At 41.2% G+C, this 15,876-nt stretch overlaps 2 protein-coding genes across 2 annotated transcripts in view; both read right to left on the bottom strand.

Annotated features, from left to right (window-relative positions):
* Positions 1-15,876, bottom strand: part of TH (tyrosine hydroxylase) — a 532,003-nt gene that overhangs the window by 256,528 nt on the left and 259,599 nt on the right. The gene's annotated exons all lie outside the window — the stretch shown is intronic.
* TRPM5 (transient receptor potential cation channel subfamily M member 5) overlaps positions 1-15,876 on the bottom strand; it is a 52,047-nt gene that overhangs the window by 4,939 nt on the left and 31,232 nt on the right. The window contains exons 13-24 of the mRNA XM_083723891.1: positions 14,446-14,569; positions 11,181-11,326; positions 10,737-10,849; positions 9,213-9,308; positions 7,336-7,594; positions 6,827-6,945; positions 6,572-6,704; positions 5,813-5,987; positions 4,577-4,745; positions 2,903-3,081; positions 2,111-2,243; positions 420-492 (exon numbers count right to left, since the gene is read on the bottom strand). Coding sequence (XP_083580017.1) covers positions 420-492; positions 2,111-2,243; positions 2,903-3,081; positions 4,577-4,745; positions 5,813-5,987; positions 6,572-6,704; positions 6,827-6,945; positions 7,336-7,594; positions 9,213-9,308; positions 10,737-10,849; positions 11,181-11,326; positions 14,446-14,569 — 1,719 coding nt within the window. The remainder of the gene's footprint in view (positions 1-419; positions 493-2,110; positions 2,244-2,902; positions 3,082-4,576; positions 4,746-5,812; positions 5,988-6,571; positions 6,705-6,826; positions 6,946-7,335; positions 7,595-9,212; positions 9,309-10,736; positions 10,850-11,180; positions 11,327-14,445; positions 14,570-15,876) is intronic.

Here is a 15,876-nt window from a genome sequence, read left to right as displayed (position 1 = left end):
AGAGTCCAAACTTTAGACCATAGATTAACAATGAAGGCAAGATAAAACTGTACTGAAAAGTTTCCTCACTAAAATTAAGAACTCTTGACTGTCTGATGGACAAAAATACCAGTTTGAATGGCAGGGTGCCTGATCTCTATCTGATCAATAAATGTAATCATTATAATTTATGTCATTTAAAGATAGATTAACAATTTCATATTAGCATATAGGGAGGAATTTCTTGACCAGATATTAGTTAATCAACACATCAATTCTATTTTGTCCAAATAAGCTGAAACATATTATCCTGTCTATACAATGCTTTGTAAGCAGATTTTAGAAAGAATTGTGCAATTAAATCCATGCTAAAAAAAAATCTATAGCTATACCCTGCATGAACAAAAGCATAGCTGAAACACAAGAAAAAGCATTCTTACTTGTGATTCCAAAGATCTAAGCCGTTTCTCTTGGTCTTTCAGACCATTAAAGTACTTTGAAAGATTGTTCACCCTGTTTCAAGGGGGGATGAAAATCAAAACGGTGAGCAAAGAGTTAGGCACTAGAGGAGTTTAGATAGACATTTTATTGGATCAAACATGGATTAGACTCCAGTACACGACAGGGACAGTGGCCATTGGGTCTGTTGCAAAGGATTCAGTCCAGTGAAAGTAAGTTGAGAATAAAGTCCTTTAATGTAACAGTTAAATTGTGTAAATAGAAAGGGCAGTGGGATTAAATCTACCTTCCCTCCCCCTGGCCCCAAACTGGCTCACACCTGCCTATACTGACTCTGTTTTTCTAGCTGAAGAAGAAGAAGAGTTTGGATTTGATATCCCGCTTTATCACTACCCGAAGGAGTCTCAAAGCGGCTAACATTCTCCTTTCCCTTCCTCCCCCACAACAAACACTCTGTGAGGTGAGTGAGGCCGAGAGACTTCAGAGAAGTGTGACTGGCCCAAGGTCACCCAGCAGCTGCATGTGACGGAGCAGGGAATTGAACCCGGTTCACCAGATTACGAGTCCACTGCTCTTAACCACTACACCACACTGGCTCTCTTGCTCCCCATTCTTGCTCCCCATTTCTTGAGCAAGTGTGCAAATTGTGGTCGTTGGTGTAGGTCCCACACGTATACAGGAGTTCATACAGGTGAAATTTCCATGCAACCCTTGCTAAGTTGCAACGCCTCCATGGGCTTTCATCTGCTCCCATCAGTGATTCTGTGGCAGAATACATCCTCTCTGCTTTACAGAAGGGTCATGAGATTTGGACAGCAAATGGCTTGAATGCATGCTGTGTTCTTCTAGTTCCCATGCAAAATCTGTTTTCTAAGTAATTGTGCCCTGAGTAATTTGGAATGCTTTGGTTACCCACTTAACATAGGGAAGGAACTGCTTATCTTCTGTCTCAGAACCAAACTAGGCACTCACATGATGACTAAATATGCATGGACTGGTTTATAAAGCAGGAATGGTTTTGTTTGTTTGTTTTTAATTTAAATGGAGTGGGGTGGACTTCTAGGGCTGGAGTCAATCTCAGGAGAACATTTTCAGACTGTGTAGCTCAGGGAGACAAGAGTGGCTTTCACTTCCTCTAGAGATGGCTGAATTTGTCAATTTTGGGTTCTCTCAGTTTCTCATCATTCAGTTCCAAATTTAAGCCCTTGTAAAAATTAATCAGCATTTTAATGCAGATTTCTCTTAATATACACTTTTTTCTGCAATGCAATTTCCCCTAATATAATGCTTTTTTGTATGTTCATTTGCAAGAATGTCTGCATTTTAGGCACTTTGCCCTAGTATGTGCATCTTTCTACACATTACTTGGCTGGAGAATTTCATTTCAAAATTTGAAGAAGTGCAGGTGTTGAAGCGTGATTCTGTTTCAGTTCATGCATTGTTATGGAAAATGAGTATTAGACGGGTTTGCCTTTAACCTGAACTGAATCATTTTTTCTCTCCCTTCCCTAAGTTCCTTTTTCCATGCATTGATAGAAAGTAAACTCCACCTATTCAACTTTATAACCAAATCAATGTTCACATGTTTAATAAACACAGACACAAAAGTCTGGTTTGGCCCTCAGTTAGCATCAAAACAGAGATTTGGAAGTCTCCATCCGTTGATACGCACTTGTCTGACATTTTCTTTAGCCTTTCTTCACTGCTTTCTCTCTTCTTTGTTTCCAGATTTGCCAGGTAGTTTTCTTTTTGTAGCATCTCCCACATTATGATTTTTTGATCCAGACCTCCTGGCAGATCTCTTTCTAGAGTAAAAGAAACAAAACATCACAATGTGATTAAGTATAAGGGTTGGGGAAAGAAAGGAAGATCAGAGCCTAGTGAATCAGATTTTCCATGCAAAAAAATGTTTGCTGTTCATTTATACTTAGTTCAAGGCGATGAGCTAGAAAATCTTGAATATGTCAGAAAGGTTTATGTTCACTCCTAGAGCTCCTTCACATGCACACTTGATATGACTGGAGCTGTGAGAGGTAATAGCTCCAATAATCTACAGTATTAGAATGAATCTGTGAGACCACTACAAATAAAAGCATGCCCATTCCCCCATTCTTAAATACTCCAAATCAAACTTCTAGAATGCTAAAAAAAAATTAAATTATTGAAGACAGAGCTGTAGTTTCTAACGCTGAGTGCTATCTTCTTCAGTAATCTGTATCCTTTAAAAAATATTAGTAACTCGTCATTAATTATTTAGAAAGAACATTTAATTGCTATTGCACAAAATTGATTTTTTTGAAAGCAGCTTTAATCAGAAGTGAACAGAACTATTGTATCAGTTCACATTGCTTAAAAGGTAATGTTTTTTAATGGAGGCAGTGCACATATTCGTTTGAGAATCATCCTGCATATGCAGACCCTCAGATTGTGCTGAACATCTTACCATTACTTCTCTACAGCTTACCCAGATGCTCTTTTTTGTGCTCTGTCTTTTTAAAGATCCGTCTAAGAAACAGCTTAATGTGGTCAATAATGATGAAGGGAGGGGCAAACGCAGGTCGGCCGTGGTATTCCACAATCAAGTTGTAACGCTGAAATTTCCAGAAGATGTCTGCATTTCCCTGAACAACCTGAAAAGTGTAACTTGAACAGGGAGAGGGGAGAATCACATCAATAAAATCTCATGTTTATTTCTTTAAGCCATTTACATACTGGCTAATCACCAAAGTTTCTAACATTGTGCATGAAGGTTACAAAAATATATGGTAGGATAAAATCAAGCAAAATTAGTCCAAGACAGAAAACTTTCCCTATGATACCCTGCTGATGCTGGAATAGAAAGGTTTTTGGCAAGAATGTGAAGCTCAGCAAGGAGGTGCCTGATCTATTCTCAGCCAGGAAGGAGTTCCACAGAATTGCTTCCAAAATACTGGATGCACAGCTTCTGGTGTATATAAGCAGTCCATCCGAGCCAAGATGGAACATTAATAGAGACTCTTCCAAAGATCCCAGTAATTGGGCAGGCATATAAGGCGGAGTTGGAAGCAACAAAGAACTGTCTCCCAATGTTTCATGAATCAGCTCTTAAAAATAATAATAATTCCACAACCATTATTTAGGGGCCTTTAAAATAGCATCTTTCCAAATGTGTTGCGTACCTACATTCACATTTGGAAGCAACTCATTCAAAGCACCTGCAGATTACTTTAGCCTGTATTTAATGCTTCTGTTTTTGGTTGGCTGTCACTCAGCTTTACAATAGGCAAGCCTTTGACTTTTATTCCACCATGTACACAGATGCGGAGGTGCAAAATGTGTGCAGTCTTATTAAGACTATAAAATGTGCCAATTTAAAATATTTAAGGTTTGGATTGGATCCAGACTTGCCCTTTTTCTTCCCTTCTTGGGAGGGGCCAAGAAGCTGTGGGGGCTCCCGGCTGGGTTTCCGCACTCCATCCCCCAGAGCCACCTGCCAGAGCAGGTTTTCAGGGAGGGGAAACGGTGGACCATAGAAGAAATGTGGAATTGATGAAAAGGTCCTCCTTCAGCAGGAAAGTCCCATAGGTGTTCTACCCATAGGTTGCCTGAACCCATTGTCTTCAGATATATTAAAATCGTATCAAATCTTTATAGAATGATAGTGTTGATGTTTATCCATACTGGGCCCTGATGTATTAGACCCTTTATATGCACGTAGCGAAGAGAAAGCTTCCCCTCTCCCACCTGTTCTAAATAATTTGTGTATATTTAATTGAATTCTGCAGTAGAAATGAAGATATTGCTTTCTTTGTCATGTTCTGGCTATAGTTGGAAAAAGCAATTACGTTTTCCAGCCCATTCTGAAGTAAATCAGCTGAAACCCATTTTAAATGGCTTGTGAATCACACTGACTGTATTAACAACTCTCCTGCTGAGAAAGTTGGGCGCCTCTAAGTTCCAATGAAATCAATGGCAATTAAGCACATCATTTAATATGCCAATGGGGCTCTGGTGTTTTTCTGGATTGCACTCGTTATGTGGAAAAGGAAGACAGTCATCAATGACTGTCCATGTCTATGCTGTTATTGTTCGTGCATTTAATCAGCGATTGTTGTATGCGCTTCCCTCTTTTTATAACAGGCAGGAAAAAAATACTTGCCTGAACATGGCAATCAGGAGATTCATAAGCAGTACATTTGTAACCAGCAGGAAAATGACTAAGAGGACTATGACAAGCCAGTTGGCATAGGCATTTGGGCACGACGATGCATTATCTGTCAGGTTTGCCATTGGGCTCGGTGTGCAGTTTTCAAAGTTCATGCGAGATGCTGTAGTGGATTGAAAACAAAGCAATTGTCACTTTGGGAAGCTACTGATTGCTAGACCTGTTAATTGCTGAGGCTCTTCTCTTTCTGCTGTTCAGATAAGCAGAAGTTTTGTTTTGTTTTGTTTTGTTTTTTGCAATTTCACAGCTTCAGTACCATGAGGTGTGCTTGATTTTGCATTGTTGCATAATTAGGGCACTGGATTATATTAATGATTAGCAGAGAAAGCATTACAAGTATAGTTGACGCATGCACGCATGCACGCGCGCGCACACACACATTCTGCAACAGAAATTACATATCTATATAATGCAAATCTCTATTATTTTTACTATTATTAATGATCTGTCCTTCACCCTAAAGTCCCAGGGTGGGTTACAACATTAAAACACAATATTAAAACAGTTTAAAGCAAAAGGAGAGGGGAGTTCATGACATGTGGCAGCATTAGGTTTGAGAACAGAATTGGCCTTGAACATCAGTGTAATGTGCAGAAATCAGAAGGCGGAACTTTTCAGACTAGAGGTAAACATTTCCACCCACTGATGTGCACTCATAAAGGCAAAATCTACAGTACTGCTCAGCTTTAGTGGGAACATTATTATCATTAATATTTATTAAATATTGCCCATGGGAACCCAAAGCAACTTACAAGCAAGCAAACAAACAAAAATCCACATTAAAACCAAGGAAGAAAAGAAATATATTAAAAACATCCCATCCACTACTAAAAGGCCACAGGTAGTTAAAGGCCAAAGGTCTGGTTATAGAGAAAAGTTTTTGCCCAGTACTTAAAGATACATAATGATGGCACTAGGTGAGCCTCCCTGGAGAGAGCATTCCACAAATGAGGAGCCAGTACAGAAAAGGCCCATTCTTGTGTTGCCACCCTCCAGATTTATTGTGGAGGGGAGCACACAAAGAAGGGCCTCAGATGGTGATCTCGGGAACATTTGTGGAGCAAGAGTACAGCAGTGCTTGGGGGCCATGCTAATTGTAGAAACGATGGCATGGTTTCATGCAAGTCTAAAACGACAGCAATAATAGGTATTTTAATTCCTTAACCTTACAGTCTATTTCATCCAGCGGAATCTGTCCAAATATGTGAAGATAGGGGCGGTAGAGCACCCTTCTGAAGATCCATTCTGCTCGACTGTCATCAGGATGGAGCAAGGCTTGTGTGGTCACGCCATAGGCAATGAGCCATACACTCAGGAAAAAAAGGAAGAAGAAAACATCCTTCATCTGTAAAAGGAATACATAGTCTGAAACCAAGACATAGATTAGGAATGTACAAAGGAGATAATTAAGGGACTGAGATTGTCTTCTTGACAGGACTTCTCATTTCTTTACGGAAGCAAGGCCCAGGCCTATAGGGAGGGCAATTTTGTGCTACATGTATGGCATAATAATACAGTGAAATGTCAGTTAAATGGTAGGAAGTCATACCAAATTGCACCCAAGCAGTTGAGCAAGGTTTCTTTCTTGCTGTTTAATTCAGTCCATGTCATTAGAGTACTTTATTACTATTACAGGCATGGGGAACCTCCCCCAGTAGGATTTCAGTAGGATTTCAGGATTTCTGAGAATGTGCAGAGTGCCTTTCACATTTCACTGTGTAATCACAAGTCCACGCACACACTCATGGTTGCTTGACCACTTACATTCCACTCAGGTAAAGACTACATGTCCTACATGCAGATTTCACTATACCCTCCAACATTTTTCCGATGAAAATAGTGCTATCCAGAAGGCCTGGGTTTGTTCCTTTGTTTTAGGAAATACTATACATCATTGGTTTTCATGTCCATGTGAAATCTTGTACTTACCATTCTCTCCACAATGATTATCTTTGGGCCCAGTTGCTTATGGATGGCAAAAATATGAATCAGTCTGAGAGTAAACACCATAAAATCAATAGCAAGAACTGTGCGACCATCTTGAAAGGTTGAATTAAACATTCTGGGGTTAAAAGAGAAAATATGAGTCGACTCCCTTAGATCTATTTCATTAACTTTGCTTATGGAACACTGTATATCATACATACATGGTACCACACACATGAAGCTCTCAAAACCACAAACCTGCAGGTAACTCCAACAATGAAGAAAAAGATGGCCACCATATCACACTTGTTCCAATTATCTTCTACATACAACTTGATTTTTTTCATTAAATTCATATCTTCATCAGTGAAAAAGCTCTGTAAGTTAACAGCATTTATCATTTAGTATAATGTTACACACTTCCATGTCCCATCATTAACAGCATTCCAAAAGTAATTTGAATTAGAAATGTCAACAAGAATGTTGTTGTGTTGAGTGAAATTACCTTTACTTCATGGCACTATAGATCTTAATAGCTAACAGTGCATCTTTAATGGGCACTAATGACTGGTGGGGGACTTAGCTATAGCACAAGCTGCCTGCTTGAGCAAATGGTAGAGGGAAACAATTTGACTGATAGAACGTGACCAGTAAAGGAAGAAGATGATTTTGGTCGTGCACAAATGTGTCTATTGCACATGTGAATTCCCAGCCTCAACCTGTAAGATCTAGCAGGGTCGATGAGATCCATAATGTAGGTTACCCACCTGTCGGATTTCTTCCAAGACCAACGTAAAAACCCAAAAGTAAAGTACAATCTCCTGGATGGATGGGCCCTTTGGTGGGGGTGGTTTAAAATCCACTAAGAGGACATAGGCAAACAGAAGGAGGAAGGCAAAGTACATGATGACATTCCCCATAAATACTGTGACAGGAGCAGTCCAGAATTTTTTCCATTGTGTAAACACAAATGTTGCACAGGCCATATTTTCAGAAGCAATTTGGGTTTCTAATTGGGCGTCTCCCCTGAAAAAAAGAAAGAAAGAAAATACTGTTTTGTTTGCATTTCTGAGCAGTGGTCTGCAAAGCAATTTTATAGCCTGATTGTCAGATTCACAGGCTAAGGCAGCAGTCCTATGCTCAATTGCCTGGGAGTAAGCCCCATAGAATTCAACTGAACTTACTTCTGAATAGATATGTATACAATTGAACTGTGATTGTTTTCAGTTTTCAGTTTCCTGTCCAAGGAGATCCTGAAAATTCTCTTTCCCCAAACTATTCAATAAACATTAAGGGTGGTAGTCAACTGAGTTTTACTTAGAGTAGAGCCTTTGAAATTAATTTCAATGGGCCTACTTTCAGTAAAACTTAGCTGACTACCACCCTTAGTTACTAGAGTGTAGCTATTGAGACAACGTGCTTCTATTATGTTTTGTTATTTAAACTTATACAGCTCCAAACTCCAAAAGAAGAAATTAGTATGTAATGTTTATTTATTCTCTGTCTCATCAAAGCAAGAATAATATTCAATACAACTTTGGAAAGACAAGTTAATGAAATCCTGGCTTTGTTGAAATTAACTCTGCATCTCCCATTGACTCCAGTGATAGACTAAACTATCCACACACACACACACACACACCCGAGAGACTCTTATAGAAACAACTTTATATTATTTCAGGGACAAGTTCATGTGATCCACCCATCAAGTACAATACACAGCATCACAATGGCTCCACTTGCGTGGGAATAATCTGTCAACTAAATGCTTACAAGTTGATTTTGCATATCTGTGGAAAGTGGTTTTCTACGATCTGCACTAAACTGCCCATCAGTTATCATACTGCAGAGCATAACTATTCTTTCTTTCTAGTATTTTTAACCCTGCTCCAGCTGAAGATGATATCTGTAACGTGGTTTGTAGTTCAATAAAAAAAGGAGACTCTGTACTCAGGCTTACAGGCTTGCAATCTGAGGCACCAGATCATGTTAGCCCAGCTAGGATGGATTTTTTAATTTTAAGATCCTCAAGGCAATTTCTCAATCTTGGCTGAGGGCTGCAAGTTCACAGCTGCTGCTAGAGTATTGATAAATATCATTATAATGTTCAAGCTATTATAATGATGTTCTTATAGGGCCAAGTACTATGCATGGTCATCCCATCCCCGTCTGCTCTCGCCCCCCCCCCCCCATTTTTAAAGTCATGTTCTCTGTACACACCAGAGAGGAGGCAAGGATTTCTTCACTTGAAGCACATTACCAGATTTGTTTCCTCATACCAGCACCCACTGCCCCGCTTCAACTCCTATTCAATTAAGCTTTCATCTTAACATGGATGTCTCAAATGTACACACCTCAGCTTAACAGCGGCTTACATTTTCAAATCAGATGGAAGCTGGTGTGATGGGAAACACATCAAAGACGAGTATTCCTCGAGAAACTGCAGGGTACATGTGGCTTGTGACTAATGTCTTGTGTACATGGCTTCAGACACCAGCAGCAGGAATCAAAGGTAAGATGTGCACAGCCTTAACTTGTGGTTTTGCCGACCCACCTCTGTGGACCTCAGTTTAATCGCCAAGAAGTGTTTCTCTTTCGTTACTCTGTTTTGAAGCTTCCAAATAACATTACATTGCAATCTTACCTATCTACTTCCTTGGGGAAAAGCAGTGTCCTTTCAGAATCCGGGCTGTCAAGGTCTTTACATGATTCTGGCTCCTGGGCTGATTGTGTTTCCTCACTGCAAAGGAATTGATTTACTGAAAGATATTGGAAAGCAGTTTTTCACTCCTGAGGTGAGGGGAGACTTTCAGTGCTGAGCTAAGCTTGATACATCAAGCTTAGGTAGCATAAAACACTTGCAATTGTCCTTTGGTCTGCTCCTGATCTCCACATGTTCAAATGAAGATCACTACAGAGGCTATATTAGGATCTCTCTCTAGGTGTTCCTTTGGTTCCCCTCCATATGCACTCAAAGAAGGATTTCTGTGGTGATCTGGCTCTCACTTATCATAGAGATGATTCTCCACCACCACGTAAGATGGAGTTTAAAGTGCTAAAAAGGGGCAGGGATTCTGTGGCTCTCCATATGTTGTTGGACTACAACTCCCATCATCCCTGGCCATGCTGCCTGGCACTAATCACAGTTGTGATCCATCAACATCTGGAGGGCTACAATTTCCTCATCCCTGGGAGAAATGAATAAAATGCAATGTATTTCTCTAACATTTAGAAGTGACAGCTGACTATCTTGTATGAATTTCTGATTTGAATGCTGTAATATTTAGGAAGGTTGGCTTTCCAATAAGACACAAAATTATCCTACTGGAAAGCCTGTCCCCTTAGTTTCATTTAAATACTTACGATAGATACTAACTAAACTGAATCTACTCAGAGGCAGAGACATGGGAGACCTTACACATAATCCAGTTAAAACTCCAGCCCAGTGTCATAAATGTGTGTCTTTCCTTCATTCATTTTGGTTTAAGTGAGTTTGTGGATCAGACTGAAATAGGTTCTAGAATCTAGATATTTACAAAAGAGAAGGAGATGAGGCCAGGAGCTGATGGACATTGATAGATGAGAATGTACAAGCAACTGAGATAATGTCTGGTCTGGCACCTAGTATGCTGTTAAGAGTGAAAAACAGACACTGATAGCATAAGAATCTGCATGAAGTATCCATCATTCTTCCATTTGGGCAGAATAATCATACTTCTGAGATATGGGATTTGAAAACAGTTGCGACCTTTTTTCTCCATGGTAGAGACTGAAAAAGTAGCATGACATGCAGATATTAAACTGGTGCAACTTCCTACATGATCACATCTGCATTCAAGGAAGAGATTTAGGATTCTTCCAGTGTTTTCCACAATGTCTACACTATGCCAGTCTACTTCTGCTCCCAATTTAATCTGGGTTTACTCTTTCTGTGTAAAACCCAATACTTCTTTTTAAAACTGCTGCCAGTGACCAGCTTGTGATACCTAAATAACCTGTTTGCAGTATTCAGGCCCTGTCTGGGAGAACCCTCACTAGCTGAACTTCTGCCTGTCATTCTGCTTTCAGATTAAAGAAGGAAAATTTTCTGTCACCACTATTTGTTGTCAAATACTACCTGTTTCCCACTATCTCTTCATCCCATGCAAAAGGTCCCTATGGTTCTTACCTGAACGATATCAAATTTGTATAGATCAGGAAAGGGCACCCAAATCCACAGATCAGCTTTAGGATCGGGGTGGATGTTGACATATCTCCCCACCAAATCTTTGTTAGAAAAGCCTGGAATTTAGGACAAAAGGATGCAGCGTTGACACAATACAATGAATATACAAGTAAATACTACTACCCAGATATTGTTGCCAGCAAGGCAAGTGGTCAGGGGTCCAACAACATCTGAAGAGCTACAGGCTCCCTACTGCTTACTGAACATAATACCAGAATAAAAACCAGAATTCCAATGACCCCCTTAAATAAGAATATTTTCTTGGGCCACACTTAACTTCTGGTTTCATCGACTCAGAGGAGGATATTCTTCTCACTCTCTTGTTCCCAACTTTGAATCAGCATTTGTAACATCTTTTGAAGAGGACCACCCTTGGATTTTACTCACCTGCACCCCATCGTGAGCAAAGAAAGACTTGGTATCTGCTTCTGTAGCCAAGTGGAGACAAGTCGTTTTGCTCCAGTACCGGTTCCTCCTCACCAACAAAGCAAAAGCTCGGTCTTCACTATTGTGGTAGCATTCGCTGAACAATTCTACCAAGGGGGGGTGGTGGTAATAGGTGTGCAGGTGCAAGAAAAGAGAATGATACATAGAGAAAGCTAGACATATTCATATGTATGCGTTTTAAGTACTAGAGATGTTTATGCAGAAAAAAGTAATCCTTATATGCGTTTGTCTTGTTTATACAACTTTCAGTTCTGCTTTAACTGCAGAAATGCATTTGGAACGTGATGGTGTTTGATACTTTGTGACCCCCACCCTCCACAGACCCTCCCCCTAAGATTGGCCGTTTCCATATTGGCAATTACTGGCAAAAATGAAACGCGAAAACAGCATGATATCCAAACAGCATGGGTTACAGTTATTAGCCTATGTGAAGGAGGAATCCTCCTCCCCACAGCACAGTCAGAGCAGAGGAATGCACACAGCTGAAGAATAAAAAGGCAGCTGGCAGCATTTCCTGGAAGAGTCCCAGAGAGTGAGAGAAAGCAGATAGAGGGGATAGCTTCGAGGACAAGGAAGAGTGCAAAAGGAAGAGGCTGGGAGGAAGGAAATCAGGGGATGGAGGACGGTGACAGAGGGGAAAGCGAGTGGGAAGCTATAACACAGAAGGGGAGGAAGAGAAGTAGTAGGTGTTGGTCAAGAAAGTCTGGGGGCCAAGTAGCCTCCAGTGGTCGCCTTCAGGGAGCTGAGATAGGATTCCATAACGCAGGGAACCTATACTAAAGGAATCCCTGGAGTGGAGGGGGAGAAAGAATTTATGCTTTGCTTTTTGAAGTTTCCTAACTTGTATTAATGAAGATACAGAAAGGAAAGTGATGGATGGAAAACGAAGGGCCCTGCGTGAGGGGCAGGGGAGAGAGGAGGCTGGGTGGAACGAGGTGGGGAGATGGAGATGATATTTTTATTTCAATGAACGGGAATCCCAAATGTTAAACTGAAAGAAGCATCCACAGCAAAACCTTAAATGTTAAAGGCTCTGCTCTTTCATACTACATTCAATGCAATGACTAACATTGGGAGGTACAACAACATCTTAAACCTGGCTAGTTGTTTGAAGTCTGAAATTTGTCTGGATGCCTCCCCCACCCCCCAAAAAAATTCACTTTTGCACACTTCTATGTTTCTTGCTTTATTTTAAGAAGGAAGTACTCAAAGTATCTACATTCCACTCTGAACAATAGCAGGAAATAATGCACATCTTGTGAGAGGGGTTTCGTTTTTTGTGAGGGGCTGAAAGAATGCAGAGGAAACAGCAGTGACTAGGCCAGAGGTGGGAGAGAACAGATGGGCAGCTACCCTGACTCCTACTCAAAAAGCTGGAAAGGTCTAAAATGTCAGGCAGTGTTTGTAGCACACATGTGGTGCATGCATGTAATTGGGGGGGGGCATAACTCAGTATTAAAGCCCATGCCTGGCATGCAGATGATATCATACACAACCCTTAGCATATCCCATTAAAAACATCACATAGGAGAAGATGGGAAAGACTCTGGAGAGCCATGGCAAGAGAGTATGGTAAATAGCTCTGGGCTGTATCAGGGAAGGGAAACCTGTGGTCGTGTAGGTGTTCATAGAATTATCAAATCATGGAATTGTAGAGTTGGAAGGGACCACAAGGGTCATCTAGTCCAATCCCCTGCAATGCATGTATTTTTTTGCCCAACGTAGGGCTTGAACTCACAACTCTGAAATTCAGCCTCATGCTTACCGACTGAGCTATCCACAAGGAACATGTTGTTGAACTACAACTCCCATCATTCCTGACCACTGGCCAAGCTGGCTGGGGCTGATGGGATCTGGAGCCCAAGAATAACATCTAGAGGGCCAGAGGACTAGATGCACAAATAGTTTGTTCTGGTATAAGGCAGTTTCCATCCCAAGTGGGACAACCGATACATCTCATCATCTCCAGTCACCAGCTGTCTAATCTCAGGCAGGGGCACTTGGAGGAGTACCACCTTCGATAATATTACAGTCCAGACAGGTTCAGCTGGAAGGAGGTGGTCCTTTAGGTACCTTGGCGCCAACCAGCACTTTGGATTATATCTGGAAATTTACAGATAGCTATTAATGTCATAGGCCAGGATCCAGTTTTCCTGCTGAACAACATCTTGAAGGGGGAGAAGGCAAAGTGATTCCACCTGCACCTGATCAGCCTTCAAGGACTCGGAGGAGAAGGCGATGATGAGAGCCAGCTGGCTTCAGCCTTTTTAAGCAGAACTTCCAGCAGCAGTCAGTTACTGGTAACGATTGTAGTCCTGGTCCTACCTTGCTGTTTCCTGCTTGTCTTGACCCTTAACCCCATGATCATTGGATTCCCTGATCCCTGGACCATCTGACCACATGGATTGCTGTTCACCTGACCCTAGGACTTTGGACGCTGACTCTGCCTCCAGGCAAGTACACCTCTGAGACTCTTCTGGTTGGCTGGCCTCCCAATCCACTAAGCTCTGCCCGTTGTTGCTCAGCAATGAGACTACGATAACTAAGCTCTTTTAGAAGTGGCAAGAGATGTTCCCAGTGGTGCCTGTCTGTCAGTAGTCAAAATGCTACATTTTGAACTAGCTGAAGTTTTTGAGAAGAACCCCATGCACAGTCCATCACAATAATCAATCCCAGGTGTTACTAGGGCCAGCAGTAATTTTGCAACCCCTGTCCAGAAGGGGCTATCAACCAGCCCATGAAAGGCAAAAACTTGTGCCCTGAAATTAATGGTGAGTGGTTTGTTTGATTGGTAGAGCAATGATCCAGTTAATTCTCATCAAAGCATGCCACCTGTGTATCTTGCTCAGAGTTTTAATTACTTTGAGAGAAGACATTTGTCCTGCTCCATTGCAGAAATACTTTGCAGTCTCCACCCCCCCACCCCCCACTCAGATACCCATTACAGGAAGGCAAACACTCAAATTGCCATTTGATGTTGTTAGGTCACCTCCAGACTGTCGGTACTTTGCAGAGGTTCAAGCAGTTTGGACAGTTAAAAGTGGGTGGAATCATTCTGGCCTCATCTGCACTAAACCTTTAAAGCTGCCACAATGAACGAGTGGTTCCTTGCAAGCGTGGAACGAGGGTAATACGGGACTTGTAAAAATACATTTGGTCTGTTTGCCCAGACAAGTTTTAAACTGTTGACACTGTATACGCTTACCCACAGCAAGCTGCTCATATTTTGCCTCTTTCATTTTGCGGACTACTTCAGCTTCTTTCTCCAGGTGGGACATCTCTCGGAGGATTTTGCAAGCTGCCAGGGCTGCAGCTACACCTTCCTGACCCTGGGGTGGAGAAACCATGTAAAATCACATCCAATTCTTAACAGACGATTAAAAACAATAGCATCCCCTTGAGACGCCACCTGCCCTGTTTATTTCACATTTCCCAATGACTTGGTCTATACTGAGCAGTAAGCACTATTACAAGAATGGCTAGGGAAACCCAGAGTATAAATAATAAAATTATGATGATGAAGATATTACAACCACATTGTGAATACTTCTGGAAGGGCAATCCTTTCAATCTGTTGCAGCAAAAAAACCCAAAGCATCTTTAAGACCCAGACATTTGTTATCTCATAAACTCCCCCGCCCCCAGTTAGATCCCACTGCATTAAATAATGAAAAAGGTGCTTGCTGAAAAGGCAAAAAGCTTTTCCAGGGTAGCATAATAAGCAGCTCTAAAATGTTTTCCTCTTGAAATGAACACTTTTAACAATTAGTGCTATTCTGGTCTAGCAGATTGGGCCTAAATTTCTGGCTAGCCTTGAAGTCCCAGGGAGGCTGTGGGCCAAGGCACATCCTTCCAAATGGGAACAAACAGGATAAGGGCTTTTTGCATTGTAAACAGTGTGATATGAATGAATATGAGAATGCTGAGAAGGTCAATGGGAGAAGAGTTCATGAGACACAATGAGAAAAACGGCAGGTGAAGGAGGAATGTTGCAAGTAAGGAATGTGCTCACAAGTGAGGCTTAAAAGCATTTTTTGAGGGAAGTGGCTTTGTTGTATTTGTTTCTGCCTTAAATTTACACATAGTGTAAATGTGCATTCTTCTGGCCAATTCAGATTTTACATTAGAATTGCAAATGCACCTCCCCCCAACACACAGACACACACTGACAACTTTCAGGCATTTATAGAAGTGGTTTAAATCACTTAAAGATGATTTAAGTCTAACATGGGAAACACCCCAACAATTTAGTTGATTCAGCTACATTTTCCTTCTAAGTGATGTGAAAAGCAAATTTGTATTGGGAGCTTCTCACAATAAATGCTTCCCTGCCCAAAAGAAACTCATGAAGGTGAATTCTTCATAGCACTGTATTACTCCCATCTAGTGCTATGTGGGGTCTCCGTTTGGTTTTTTGCCGTGCCTGAGAACTGCTTTAAGGCAGTTATTTAGAATGCTGGGGGGTGGGATGTTTTTAAAGAGACGTTTGCTTCTCAGAATAGACTCTCAAAGGTGGGCTCTCTGGATTCTTGGTGGGCTGGATTATTGCCCCATGCTTTCTAAGTACAGGCTGTATAGCTCAGTTTGTTAGAATGTGGTTATCTCAATGCTGCCATCAATATTAATGTATTTAGGG

Source organism: Podarcis gaigeae, assembly GCF_964106915.1.
Source record: "Podarcis gaigeae genome assembly, chromosome: 1".
NCBI classification, from domain to species: Eukaryota; Metazoa; Chordata; class Lepidosauria; order Squamata; family Lacertidae; genus Podarcis; species Podarcis gaigeae.
The sequence above is the reverse complement of the archived record's forward strand: the minus strand, read 5'-3'. Positions and strand labels throughout refer to the sequence as shown.